Genomic DNA, 15,627 nt, shown 5'->3' with positions numbered 1-15,627 from the left:
AGGTTAAGAGCATGCACTTTCATAGTCCTACATGCCTCCTGGCAACCATTGAAACAGCAGGGCAAAAAAATTAAATCTTCATACTTACCAAGACAGAAAATGCAAAACTCTTCTGTAGTAATTTGTAACCATCAAATATTTTTAAACAAAAAACACCCACTAAGCACTAAAACATTTACAGTAACAAACATGCATCATCGCCTTTGCCAAGAGAAACCAAAAGAAATATACCTAGGTTGGAATTACCATGGCACTCTGGGACGCTGTACATAAGAAACAACAAACAAAAAACCAGTTCACTGACTGAATTGTACTGCAGTCAAAGTTTGGTTTTGGGCTAGTGACTGATGGGTCTTGTGAAAAGGACACCCAGCCTTGCTTGACACACTACTGATTCCAACAGAAACATATCTAGTGAGGGTTGCTCTTCTTTTCAGCCTCCAATAAACAATGGTTGCCTGACTGGCCTGTGTTCTCCTAGCCAGTCACTCCTCTCTGTTTTACAGCAGAGTTGGCAAAACTCCAGCAGTAGTGTCCAAGTATATCCTTCTCCCCTCAAAACTTGTCAGATCCCAAGTCATTAACAAACAACTGTACTAACGTGAGGACAAGCTCATGTCCTGCACTAATCCCTACACCAGCAGAGCCCCAAGGGTTCGCATGGACCCCGAGCCAGCTCCCCAAGCCAGACCCCTCGGTCAATACAGTGGAAGAGTGAAGTTCCAGCTTCCACTGTACCTACAATAGCAATGACACTGCAAAGGACTTCCCCACAGTTAAAAGCAGGTGTGCATTACACAGAGACTATCCCGCATTAAGTGAAGCCAAGCCAGTCACAAAAGACATCCTTCATAAATAATGAACACAGCCTAAAAAGTATGGTCACAGTCATTTCAGACAGCACCCACACATTGCCAGCCCTTTAGACTATAAAAACGCATTGTCCGCACTTGAGTGGCAGTTGGCACTCGGGCTCTGTGGATCTGGCTGTTCTAAACAAAGCCAGGTGTTCTCTTCTGAGCAACAGACACACACTACGTTCAGTCATTACAAAGACAAAGATGCAAAACACCCAGTGACATGAAAGACCCAGCTATACAGCCTGGCTGCCTGCTCTATTACCACCCAGTTCAATCAGGGATGTTTAATTATTTGATTCTCTCAGTCGATTAGGTTTCTGATTTTAATGAAGAGGAAGTAAAGGCAGGGGGTTTCATCATTCTTTGGACCTAAATAAGGGGTATGGGGGGCCAATAAGAAGTGGAAGTGGCACAGCAGGGCCTAACGATGATAGTGAAAATAATTCATCTTAATCAGCTCAGTATAAAATGTCTAATATAGTTTATTAGTGCAACATGCGAATGTATGCAGTAAAACTCTATTTGAAAGATACTGTGAAACAGTTTGCTAACAGAACATGCATTCTTTCTTTTCAGTATAATAAGCAGCTTTCAGTGGTTCAGACCTTTTTACATTGAAAACCCTGCTGTTAGCATCCCTAAGGCAGCAGGTGTGTCCTCTGTTCGTCAGAGGTGGAGTCAGCATCATGCCCTTATCTGCCCCATCACTCTCTGCTCTGAGAAGGACCAAGAGAGCAGGCCTGGGTGAACTCTGGTGGCTTGCTTTCCCTTTACTCTACACCACTCTGAGGCCATTCTGTCCAGTTCTACACTGGATTTGAAGAGAGGGGGAGATATTTTCTTGCTCACTTGTTCATTTGGAGACAGGTGGCGGTTGTGCGCAGAGAATTATGGTAGTGAGCGTGTTGTGAACCAAGCATAGAGAGCTCGAAATCTTCTCAAATTTATGCAAATTAGATTTTTTTTTTTTTTTTTTTTTTTTGCTGGACTGCAGCCAATAAGCACAGCATGGGCTATATTGTCATGTCACATCAAGCTGCAAACTGATCAGGAATACAAAGATGTATTAGAAGAAGGTGTTTGATGAAGTTTGTGCTCCTGGACTGATAAATTTGTTTGTGTTTCAGTGACATGCCCCCAAAGTGGCCAGCAGGAGGCAAAACAAGAATTTCACTTCACCACAATGCAAATGTACTGTAAGGATGGCTGGGAGAACACATGAGAGTAGCTAAAGAAAGAGGCTAGTGCCAGACCTCTATGAAAGGCCACAAACACCTCTCTGCTGTGGGACAGTGGTGGGAGATCACTTTTTCCCTGGAAATCTGATGCCTCCTGTGTGGATTCTACAGGGCTGTAAGAGGAATTGGACAATCAGCAGCTACTGAGCAGAGGTCTTGTATCGGCATGTATCTACATTAATTGTGGCTTTAGGTTGTTTATAATAGTGTTTGTATTCTTTTTATTTGGTCATTGTTCTGTGTTTAACACTCATATGTACAGTGCATCCAGAAAGTATTCACAATGCTTCACTTTTTCCACATTTTGTTATGTTACAGCCTTATCCAAAATTGATTAAATTCATTTTTCCCCCCTCAAAATTCTACACGCAATACCCCATAATTACAAAGTGAAAAAAAGTTTGTTTGGAATTTTTGCAAAATTTATGGAAGATGAACCTTCGCCCCAGTCTGAAGTCCAGAGCGCTCTGGAGCAGGTTTTCAAGGATGTCTCTCTACATTGTTGCATTCATCTTTCCCTCAACAGTGACTAGTCTCCCAGTTACTGCTGAAGAAAAACAACCCCACAGCATGATGCTGCCACTACCATGCTTCACTGTAGGGATGGAATTGGCCAGCTGATGAGCCACTGTGCTCATTGGGACCTTCAATGCTGCAGAAAGTTTTCTGTACCCTTTCCCCAATCTGTGCCTCAATACAATTCTGTCTCGGAGGTCTACAGACAATTCCTTGGACTTCATGTCTTGGTTTGTGCTCTGACATGTACTATCAACTTTGGGACCTTATATAGACAGGTGTGTGCCTTTCCAAATCATGTCCAATCAACTGGATTTACCACAGGTGGACTGCAATCAAGTCGAAAAAACTGAAGGATGATCAGTGGAAACAGAATGCTCAATTTTGAGGCTGTGATTACTTACGTACATGTGTTTTTTGTTTTTTTTTTAATTTTTAATAAATTTGCAAAAATTCCAAACAAACTTTTTTCACTTTGTAATTATGGGGTACTGTGTGTGGAATTTTGAGTGAAAAATGGATTTAATCAATTTTGGAATAAGGCTGAAACATAAAATGTGGAAAAAGTGAAGCACTGTGAACACTTTCCGGATGCACTTTACATGAGCCTGGTTTTTATAGTGTTTACTGTCAAATTAAGTTGGACATGATAAATGCCTTCCTTATAGATTGAGACAATTTGAGTTAATCGAATTAATTTTTGCTCACGTTTTCACTATATTTATACGCATATGTATAATGAGCTTGCATTAAATTTAAGTGAATTGACTGTAGTAAACAGTGGAGAGACCAGGCAAAGAGCCAATACCAGAAAGTGGAACGTACACTTGCCTGGACTAGCTCTTTTGGATGAGCTCTGTTGGATGAGCAGCTATTGCTCTGGCAGGTGAGCTCTAGTACTGCAGGGAACACAAGCACTTCAATATATTACACCAGGCCTGAGCAGAGTCTTGTCATGGTGCTTTGATAGAGGATGAGCCAAAACCGAGTGCCCTCTGTAATTAAGAGAGATATAATGCAACTAATACCCCACTGAAGACTCGGGTCAGAGGGAGGCCAGAGGAAAGGGCTTGGTGGTGAACAGAGAAAAAGCATTCGGTACTACACTGCAAGAGACCCACTCAGTAATCAATATTACCTATGACATAGGTATATATTTTTGTGCTCATAACCTTTAGGATTTAGAAGTTGGTTATATTTTCTGCTTCTTATGATCCAGGCAATCCAAAATGTAGTGATGTTATGGTCTGGGCTCTGAGGTGGTCACCTATTTTTCTAAGAAATCATCTTAATTTGATAAGTAGGTCTTAATCTTCTTAGCCGTGAGCTAGGAATTTTTACCTTGCTGTAGAATGTTGCTCACAATTAAATGTTTTAGAGATGTATATACCACATTCTATTACTTCCAGAACTTAGAAGTTCATAAAAATCTAGTCCACACCTCAGTTTTGCCCTTATATTTATTTTATTCTTTTGTCCTCTTTTGATGAGGCAGCTTTCACAGCCTCATATGCAGACAGACCCACTTCAAATCTTGGTCTTTGTTACAGTGAAAGATTATACACACACAACTGAGCTTTTTCACATTTGAAGCAAGAGTGGATCTTGATTCTTTCTTGTATCTTAAAACTCTATGAATGGAGCTAGTGGCAGGCAAAATAAAAATATATCGGCTCAGGCTAGTGTATCTGGGAAATCAGCCTGTAGGGTGCATGATAAATAACAATACATAGCTTTGTCAATGTGTAAAAAAGAAAAAAATGAAAAAAGAAAAAAAAACTTTTTGTGTTATGGCTGTTGGGATGTAACTGCTGTACATTAAAAAGAAAACAAAATAATTACTGATAGATTTTACTTTATATTTAGTTGTGGATGCTTTTTTAAAGTTTTCTGTTAAAAATGCATGCACCAAAATGTAACAATTTGTGTAAATGTAACAAACAACCCATTTTTGAATGGAAAGTCAAGAAATGAAAGGAAGGGAGGTTTTTGACTCGGTTTGTGTGAGACATTAAAGTAGCTGAGTGAAGTAGCTCAGTAAAGTAGTTGGCCCTGGCATAAGAAAGAAAGGAAGGTACAGAGGTTAAGAGAATAAGGGAAGGGTTAGGAGGAGAAGGGAGGTGTTAGGAGGGGAGGAGTTAGGAGAGGAGGGGAGCTAAGAGGAGAGGTGAGGGGTTTGGAGAGCAAGGGAAGGGATTAGGAGGGGAGCATTTAGGAGAGTTGGGGAGGGGTTTGGAAGGGACAGATTAGGAGAGGAAGATAAGGGGTTAGGATGGGGGGGTTAAGAGGAAAGGGGAGGGGTTAGGAGAGGAAAGGTTTCACTTCCACAGTAGTCTCAAACTACTGTGGGAAAGTTAAAAGGACAAAGGGGGTGGGGTGTTTGGAGAAGGAGCCAGACTGGCAGTGAGTGTTGGCTTGCTTTCCTTCTGCTGCTCTCCCTGATGCTGGTTTCTTTCAAACAGGAAAGGAGCCTTTTCCTCTTCCTAATCACTGTGTTACTCAACAAGCACTTCTGAGTCACCAGCCACCACAACTCTACATCAATTGATATATCCACTGTTATACCTCCCAGCAACAACTTTATAGTCAATAGCAAGACCTAATGCCCCAACCGTCAGCATTAAAGACAAAAGCAGGACCTACTGCCCTGCCACACACCAAATACTGCATCTCTCCCCTCCATCATGGACATTTACAACACAAGCTGCCTCTGCTAAGATACCAGCATTGTGGATGATTCCACACACCCTTCACCCAAACTCTCTCTTACCATCTGGGAAGAGGTACTGAAGCATTCAGCCCCTTACAGCCAATAGTTTCTTCCCTCATGCCAGACTCCTCATCTCCCAGTGACTCCTCAACTCCCACTGACTGACAAAATTCAATGTAACAATATTGCGTTTATATATTAGTGCATGAGTGTTTTATATGTATTGTGTACACTTATGTTCTTCTTTTGTGTTGTAGTTACCTTGGTCTTAGAGGAACCTTATTTCATTTCATTATATATTTGTATATAGCTGACATGACAATAAAAAGCCTCTTGACTTTACTTTTGCATGAGTGCCAGTAGACCCAGTGCTGGGGGGCCCAATACATTGATCAGGATTGACAATAGGAATGTCCATATTCATAGCTCGCACCTCGCACAAATGAGAATGATGCAAAGACAACTATCTCTCTCTCTCTCTCTCGCACACACACACACACACACACACACACACACACACACACACACACACACACACACACACACGTATATACACATGAGCATGCACTGCGTTGTAATGTTTCTTTATGTTGATCACTTTTAAGAGCTCTGGGAAAATGTGCACATCAGCACATATATTAAGCCAGTTTTAAAGTTCTGCTGAGAATAAGAAGAAGAAAAATGATCCCTTCAAAGGGCATTTGCAAGCACTATACCACCCCTCCACCTGTCTCTCCACTTCACCCACACCATAGTAACAGATGTACTCACTCTGAGGAGTCGATGAAGTAAATGACCAGTCCTCCTATGCTGAGGATGAAGACTAGCACCACCTGCAGGAAAATGAACAGAGAGCAAGATAAATGCTTTACATGGCTAATACCATACATTCCAGAAACATTTAAGATGGCAATGATATATCACATTGCAAAGCACTGATTCCCAGCCCTGATGGCAAAGGTCCCCCTGCACAGGACATTTCAGCATGGTCCCTGCTGCCAACGCCAGGCTCATTTCTTAAGTTAATTAACAAGTGCTTTCAGGAGTTTAGGAGGATGGAATGCACTACAATATTCCTCAGACCTGAGACACACTGCTTCTGTATTACAACGCTCTGGTAATACTGATAAATATCAGGTACATTTCTCAGATAATACATTTCAGTCTGGGCTACATCTGCTAAGCTGGATTCTCAGTGAGCCAAGGACAACTTTAGCCAAAATGGCATTCACACTGGACACTCAACAGCATATCTGACACTACTGTGTCAGAGAAAAACTGAGAAATGTAGTTCCGCCAGGACACATTTGGAACATGGGTTTGGATGAAGCTGTTCAGAGATGCATATCTGCTGTTTAATAATGTGACTTATGAAAAACAAAAAGGTGTGTAGTTGCACTCATCCAAGAAAACAAGCAGAAAGACATTTGTAGCTGCAAGAAGCAAATAGTTTGTCCAAAAAAATAAAGAATTTAGCCTGCACACTACCAAAAAAAGATCAGGTAAATCCAAAAGAAGTTTTGATCAACTGTATTCCATTAATGTGATTTGAAATCCAATCAGTGAACCAGGAGCAAACATTTCATCTTAGATGCCCTCGTGCTCATGGGAAACCATCTTGCACCATGCTCACCTTTTATAGCCTAAAACAGATTAGGATACACCTGTACAAGTTGTGTAATTACTGTCTTAAAGTGAGAGTTAAAGCAAAAGAAAAATATAATGAAAGTGAAAAGGAAAATGTATACAACAACAGCAAGCATTAAAAAGATGTATTAAGCACTGGAAATGTACCCTCTTATGATAAAAGCAGTTAAGATTGAGGTCTTCATTCGGCCCCACAGGTAACATGGAAGCCAACTCGCAAATCCAAAACACCTCCCTCTGTAATAATCTTTTGTCTCTGTTTCTCCCTCCTCTTTGTATCCCAACCATCTCGATACCTAGGAAACATAAATCTAGAAAAGAGTGTTTGGCTGATTCAAAATGGCGAGCCACAGGCAAAGTGTGGTCTAATCTGCAAACTGCGCTGATGTGTTCAATAATTCTAGTGTGCAACACTCAGTTAGTCTTCCCTTTATATAAAAGAGGGCAAGGACACATGATAAACCACATATATGGATGTGCAATTAATGAAATGTCTGATATTTGTTTTTAAAGTCACAGGATGTATAAAAAATTTACACTTAATAAAATGAGAACAAGATATACAATTATAGCATGGAAAACTGCCTTGGGCATTGGAGAGTTGTAGAAGTAGTAGAAATATAGGTGTTTGTGAGTATCAATTTGTCAAACAGGTTTTTGTATGTGGAGAAGACACAAAGAGGAGGGTCTTTAAAAAGATGTGACAATTGTTTATTGCTTTGTAAAATATGCCAGTGGTTGTTAATCTTTTTGATGTCCTGACTAGAGGTACTATACAAGGATTTAAAAACACATGAAAACTACCTATTGTTCATAGATACCACCTTCTGGACTCCTGTCTTGCATGAAGCACGCACCTTCACTAGCACAGAATCAAACCCTGAGCACAAAAATCACTTTAAACAATATCAGCTTTCACCTCAAAATCAGATACATCTGAGTGAATGTGTTCGAGTCTAATGAACTGACTGTAAGGTAGGCCACGTTTCAAAGAAATAGGATTGGCACTTTTAGCATGAAGACTCTTTTTTTCAGTATCTTTTTCAGTATCTTGCTGGGAACCCTTATAGATCACAAGACAATAATCAAAATAAGGTTTTAAATATAATAATGCTTTCTAAAAAAGGATTGTTATTGAAAACATATAGTTCTTCTAAATATCCTAAATAAAGATTAGCATGGTCTGGAGCCATAGTGGAGCCTTAAATTTGAAAATCAGCCAAACACTCTCATCTAGATTTATGTTTACTAGGTATCGAGATGGTTGGGATACAAAGAAGAGGGGAAGACAGAGACAAAAGATTATTACAGAGGGAGGTGTTTTAGATTTGCAAGTTGGCTTCCATGTTTCCCATGGGGATGAATGAAGACCTCAATGCAAACTGTTTTTTATCGTAAGAGAGTTCATTGCACATTATTTAATAATGTGATTTAGAGCAGAACGGAAACCTCTCTTAATTCAATAAGCATCATGTAATTGGTACAATAACGAATATAGTGGTTTGACATCAGACTAACTAATCTAAACAATTCTGGTAAAAACCTACCATAAAAGCTTGTTAAAAATGCAGTAAGACAGTAAGTGTGCGCGGTATGGTCACTGGTTTATTAATGCTATTGTAACCTTGTGCGTGTAAGTAAGGGTGCTTGAGAATACAGTGGCTCCCTGAGTGAAATATGAGCAGGAGTCGCTCTATACAAGCATCCACTCATGCTGAACTGTAGAACTAGATACTGCAGCACATAGAATTTCAATTACTCTGTTTGTGCACGTGCACTGCCACAAGTTCACACACGTGCACACACATATATATTCTGGCTGTCACGTGAAGAACACCATGTTCCCAAAGCAACAGGACATTGTCATCAGGCAATTAAGGAAACTGGTTCATGTCATTGTGACTGTGTTTCTTTCTGGCTACTGCTGCTGTTCTTTTCCCTGTTTACCATACCAAACCTGCATGGATATGGTCACATCAAACAACAATTCTAGAGAGATAAGACAAGATACTTTAGAAAAGATAAGCTAAAGCAAAGCAGGAGGTCAAAGCAGATCAGACCAGAGAGGACAAGAAAGATCAGACAATGTTTATACCACAGCCACTGCAGGCTGGTCTGTTACATAATATATGTAGGGTGCAGGACAGGCCTGGTCTATCTGGACCTGTTTCTATATTACACAAAGGGTTGCCTCCCTGCCTCTTCACCCAGTCAGCTCAATGCATACATTATGGATAAGGCAGGCCGATTATTTTCCGTGATGGGAAATGTTGTCACTGTACTGCTGTTGAGCCTACCCTATGAAAAAACTCCAGCATGCATTTTTAATTCCAGATCATCCATTTGGGGATGAGATCCTCCAAAACAGTGTCCAAAACATCAAAGCAAATGCAGGCATGGCCAAGTCAGCCAACAAGAGACAGGTTCAATGGATGGGTATGCTGATAAACACAGTAGTCACCCTTGCAATTTTATCAGTACATTAATCTACCTCCCTCCATCCCTATCTGGCTATTGCATGATTATGCTACTTCACAGTGGTTTCCATGGCAGCAGGGAAGCCTGTGACATCCTCTGTCAACCACTAGGAGGCGTGACTCCATGTAAAACTGATGTTCTGAATAAGAGCCATTAAATTCAAAAGTTCACAGAAACTTGTAGCTCATGCAGGCAAGAAAAGCTAAGACATGAATAAAGTTTTGTTTTTCCTATTATGTTTTGGTCAAAAAATCTGATAAACAAACAAATCATAGCTTTGTGGTCTTCAATCTCTTGCCTTCTGCAGCCTGTCTCAGGATCAGTGAGAGATGATCGTATGTAGGACTGGCTATAATTGACTGGGGTGCTGCTGATCTCCTTTAAATCTGAACCAGCATTTAACATGGACAGAATTACAGAAGTCATTCTCTTTCTCTCTTTCCACATCTCATTCTCTTTCTCTCTATCTACATCTCATTCTCTTTCTGTCTTTCCACATCTCATTCTCTTTCTCTCTTTCCACATCTCTTAGAATAAAAAACAGACAAGGTAACTGATCACTGACTAGCAGACTCCTCATGATTACCAAAGCACTTCAGTTGAACTGAACAGAACTGAATGCTGTCCAAGGTCCTGAAGTACAAAGCCTCACTTTAATAGACTTTAAATAACAGCAGTGCAAAAAGTGCTTGCCACACACAACCCATCGATCTTATAATCGCAACAATAGTCCTCTCCTATCCTGCTGGCCATGCACATTTCCTAGTGTGCAAATAAAACAGCCAATCATAGCACCTGTTCTGGGAAAACACTGAAGGTGAGTCTATCTTAAAATGTTTTACTTTTCATTATTAGAATGACTCAGGGAAATGGCTCACTGAAAAGACAGAACAACATTTTTGTCTGCAGTGAGTAAATGGAGTTATTTTATGAAGTCAGTGAGAATATACTGTAAAATGATCTTTAAGGTTATAGGGGCAAGAAGACCTCAGGCCCACTCCCAGATGACAATTCTAAATCAGCTGTTAGAGCAGGTGCAGTGAGCACATTACAAACCTGCATACTAGCACATCAAATCAATACTAAAAGGAAATTCTGTTAATTATATAATGCATGTAAGCATTAGTTTTATATCAGTAGACATGGAGGATCACATTATGAGATACATGAATTATACTATTGCTCTACCCCCCAAGACAGACAACATCCTGCTGGGTAATGCCCAGGGTCACCGTCTACTGCTCGGATGGTGTCTTGAATAAATGGTTCTGGCCCATAGTAACCTGTGCAGCACAACACCTCACCACATTATTCTATTCCTCTCAGAGTATAGTTCAAAAACACTTTACCACATTCCTGTAAGCCACACTCTGCTGAGTCATAAACTCATTCTGAATGGGTTGCAGGGATTGGTCTTATGGAAAACATCCCATTTTAAATTCTTATCTGATTTCAGATTTTTATATTGACATATGGATAAAGGAATGCAGTAGGTTACCCATTACCATAATAAAACAAACATTTGAAGGTAATATGCTAAATTTACAGTAAAATTCAGTCAAGACGGTGAAACACAAATATGACCTTGAGTATGTAAAATATGCTTTTACACATGTTTACACATATGAAAAGGGACCTCATGATGGATAGCACAAGAGAGCATGAAATCATCAAAATTTAAACACAATTTAAACATCACATGTGCAAAGACAAATCGGTGGAATACTTTCAAAGACGACTCCAGAAGATGAAGGCATCACAAAAGTGCCTGACCATGTCACAAACAAGAAAAGGCACTTTGGGTATCTTACCATGCATCTCACTGTACTGCCAAGGCCAAGAAACCCAATACAATAGAAGAAGACCTTTTCTTACCTGCTGCCATTGACATGATGGCAGAAAAGCTGAAGAACATACCACTGTAAAAGGATACCAAAGCTAGACACACTGAAGGTAGGTCTGGTAACAAAAAACAAGCATGTATACACAGCATGTATCTAAGGCAAGAGCTTACTATGTCTTAAAGATGGATGAATCCACAGATACTGTCAACCATGCAACTTTACTAGATAATGTGAAACGTGCGAGAAGGAGACTTCCATACCACTATAAATTCAGAGGACATTTTCAGCACTGTGGACTAGTATTTGGGCTCAGTGACCCTGAGCTGGGTAGTGTGTTGGAAACACAACTGACGGCACTGCATTCATAACCAGAATACATTCAGGGGTGGTGAGGAGAATTCCTCAGAGCGCAGCTATTGCAACATGGATCCACTGCTTTTTGCCAGCCAAGAATATTGTCTCAGTGCTTGAGGAAACATTGAAAGATGTAAACAAAGTGGTTAACCACATTAAACAGACAGTGAAGAACAGTTGGTGCTTTACAAAGTTGCTCAAAGGACCTGGGCTCTGAGCACATACAGGTGTGATAGCACTCACTGGCTATTGAGGGGAAAGCTTCCATCACACTTTTACAAACATAAAACAGAAATTGCCTCTTTCCTCTCAGAGAACATGCCTGCTAAGCTGTTTGATGACAAAAACTGGCTCAAAAAAGTTGCGCGTCTTGCGTATTCAAGCACAATATGGTACATTTCTGCTATTTGGAATGATTTTGGATTCTGGAGAGATAACATATTAAACACAGGTACTGTGTAAAATATGCCTAACACCTGTGGCGACTTCCAGAGGAAACACAACCAACTTCCATCATCACCTGCAAAAAAGCCATAAAGAACTACAATTACAACTAAACAATTCTAATCTAGCCAAATCCCAAACCCACAAATCTAAAACTTTGCCATCAGTAAAACAACAGTCCATTTTTCAGAGTTTTTCGAACGTGACTCCTTAATGCCAAACATCCAAACACCACAACAGAGGCCATAACTGTAACAGTGAGCGGTAAGGAGGCAGACGCATGTGCGGAGAAGAGTAAGATTTATTAGGGGCAAATCCAGATTCAGAGTCGTTATGATGGTCCAGGGTCACTGAGCCAATATGGAGAGTACTAGGATACATGATAGACAAACCAAAAACACATGAAGGCAAAAAGGGGGAAGCAGGCTATAACACACAGAGGTAATGATAAGCAAAGGCTTCAAAAACAGATGGGCTTTCAAACACATCCATACATACATCCAACGAACAGCCAAGACAAAGGGAACAAGCCAGGGTCTAAATACCTGAACTAAAGAACACTAGGTAGCACAGGTACAAATCATAAACGGTGAAAACCAAAACAAGGACTGGAGCAGAATGGAGAAAGAAACATTACAAGGAAACCATGGAACAGGGAAGCAAGGAGGGACCAACCGTGACAATAACGAATTATTTACAAACAAATTTGATTGAAGATACCAGATTCCTTCAAGGAGTTATTTTTCACAAGTCTTCTATACCTATACCACAGTTCTTTGGTCCAGTTGAACAACACATCCTTACATCAGCCTCACTATACACTTTCTTGATCAAGACTTTGAAATAAAAACACACTGTAGAACATATTGTAGAAAATATTGCATGTGGACTGCACGAGGCTTTGGCCAGCTGGCCTCTGCAGGAAGAGCAGCTAGTTTGCATCACCACCAACAATGAGTTAAACTTTGTGAAGCCCACTGAACTCAGATGTCAGTGTTTTGGCCAGAAGCTGCATCTTGCCATTGGTAAGTGAAAATACATTTGCTTTATGTGGCATTAGTGTAATAGAATGAAAATTGGCCGGAACATACTGGAATTTACTATTGTTATTATTTTAATTGGGAATCTTGGTATAGTTGTTTTATTCAGTTTTAAAGTGAGTTTAAGAATGACGTGTCAGTTAAATCCGCTTCTATTCAGCCATAGCCTGTTCAGCCAATGGAAGAACGACTCATAGCATGGAAGCAGCAGAAATCTCATAGTATTTAATAAATGTTAACACATTTAGTATTGATATCAGTTCTCTATATATTGTGATGATCCATGTGTTTATGGTTTAAAATCTCCAATAAAGAACAGGGAAGTTTTGTTTTTTTTTGGAATAGTCCATTATACCTTAAAATTGTTATATTTTGCAGTTAGGCTATAGGGAGCAGATGACCCAGCAACACAAGAATTTCTGGACACTGCATTCTTCATGGATCCCAGGGTTAAGGTCAGCTTTGTCAGCAGCGAAAAAGTCCCAGACATCAAGACAAGGGCAATATTCTTAATTGACCGTATTTCAGGAAGGAACACAACACTGAGGCCCAAAGCATGGCTCCACCCAGTAAAGCAATCATTGGGCATCGATCATTAGTAAGTTTAATTACTATGAATTCATCTCATTTTGTCTAACTTTAGTGACCCTACTCTATTAGAGTTTTCCCCGTCATACTATAGGTCCCTGCAAATTGTTAGGAGTCAAGGGCCTTGATGATTGTAATGGGAGACAGTTATTTTAAACTGCCATTTTTAATTTAATGTTAAATTAATTAGGTTGTTCTCCTCCCCCATGTTTTTATTTCAAGATATTTTTTTGTTGAATTTAGAAGAATATTTTCAGGGGAGCTGGATAAATTAAACTTTAATTTCTTATAGTTAAATTGTCTTATTTAAATGAAAGTTCTTTTAATTGGTTGGGTAGTCATGTGCAATTTGCTTAATAAAAGTGTGTTCCAAATAATTTACTTAATTTCTTTATTCATCTTATTTAGTGAGAATGTTTTTAGTGTACCTTTTAAAGTATACCGTACTGACATAGGAACTGTATCGCTAATATGCACACAAATATTTGTTCATTCATCACAAGTCATATAACCATTGTAGTGCTGAACAATTGCACATTTTCACACATTGCACATTTTCCCACTCTCCAAATTCCGGAGTTGCTTCTCTTGTGTCTACCCAATAATAAGCAGAACAAGTTTATCATTGCTGCTGTCTTTCAAAAGAAACATCAATTACAAAAACAAGTGGTATTCTCTGTTATAAATCAGATGAAGTGGAAGCTGAGATCTCTGGTCCTGATATGCACATAGACAACCCCATGTGAACTACTGTGGGACCAGACTGCACAGAACAGACTAGCTCACCCATCTCAAGATTCAAGATTCAACAGTTCAAGAGATTCTACTGCCATATGCCTAGCAGTCAGATACAAAAAAAAATGAAACTCTTATTCGGCATTCCTTCAGTTCTGGCTAAAGAATAATAATAATATAAAATAAATAAGTAGGAAAGAAAGGCAGGAAAAAAAAATCAATAAGAAAATAGAAGAATACATTATGCACATATGAAAAAATATATTACGTATATACAAGGTCATCTGTATGTACATAGGAAGTAGGTGCGTGTGCAATAAAAGACATTAAAGAATGGATAATTAAATGTAAAGTGTACATTGATATGTACTGATTGACTAAGAGCAGTAAGACTTAAGTGTTCTTGTGCAAAAATCCCCAGGAAAGTTCCATATGCCACCATATCAGCCATCTCTCTTCTCCAAGGACAGTAGCATCATTCACAAATCTGATGACACTTGTGTTTGTATGGAAGGAAGCACATGAAGAGAGTGTACAGCATGGGACTCAGCACAAAACACACAGCCATGGAAAATTCCTGTGCTTATGGATGTATGGTTGCTAATCCTGACAAACTGATATCTTACTGTTAGAAAATTCAGGACCCAGTTGCATAGGGTAGTTGATTCAGGGTTCTCAGGGTAGTGGGTCAGGGACAGGACTAATGTGGGTTAGGACTAGCTTTTCTAAGCACTTCCTCACAATTAGAGTCAGCACATCCAGCCGATAGTCATTTAGACAGGTGACTGGGCTCTTCTTGGAGAGAGATGTGATGGTGATTGTCCTGAAACAGGTAGATACTGTGGCTTTTGCAATGGACATGTTGAACATGTCTGCAAGCCAACTCTAATGAGCTATCCCTGCATGCCCACCAGGGCCAGGCACTTTGCGTGTTTTTATTTTCCTCATGGTCCTGCTCACTTCTGCTGAGGCAGCTGTCAATGGTGCGCTCCATTTGCTCCCTGCAGCCACAGCACTCTTTTGTGGCTCAGTGTTGAGGACATCAAAGCAGGTACAGAAATGATTCAGCTCATCTGGCAGTGTGACATGGCAGTTTGTTTTGCACCTGCGCTTGCCCTGATAGCCTGTGATGTGTTGCAGCCTTTGTCATATGCACTGAATGTCAGCAATGCT

The 15,627-nt window shown here is 39.9% G+C and overlaps 1 protein-coding gene across 1 annotated transcript in view; it reads right to left on the bottom strand.

The window, feature by feature from the left end:
- Window positions 1–15,627, bottom strand: part of LOC113589032 (calcium-activated potassium channel subunit alpha-1-like) — an 85,202-nt gene that overhangs the window by 36,545 nt on the left and 33,030 nt on the right. Inside the window, 1 exon segment of the mRNA XM_027028479.2 lies at window positions 6,096–6,157. Coding sequence (XP_026884280.2) covers window positions 6,096–6,157 — 62 coding nt within the window.

The sequence above is a fragment of the Electrophorus electricus genome, chromosome 14 (genome assembly GCF_013358815.1).
Source record: "Electrophorus electricus isolate fEleEle1 chromosome 14, fEleEle1.pri, whole genome shotgun sequence".
NCBI lineage: Eukaryota > Metazoa > Chordata > Actinopteri > Gymnotiformes > Gymnotidae > Electrophorus > Electrophorus electricus.
Note: the sequence above shows the minus strand (reverse complement) of the source record. Positions and strands in the feature narration are given on the sequence as shown.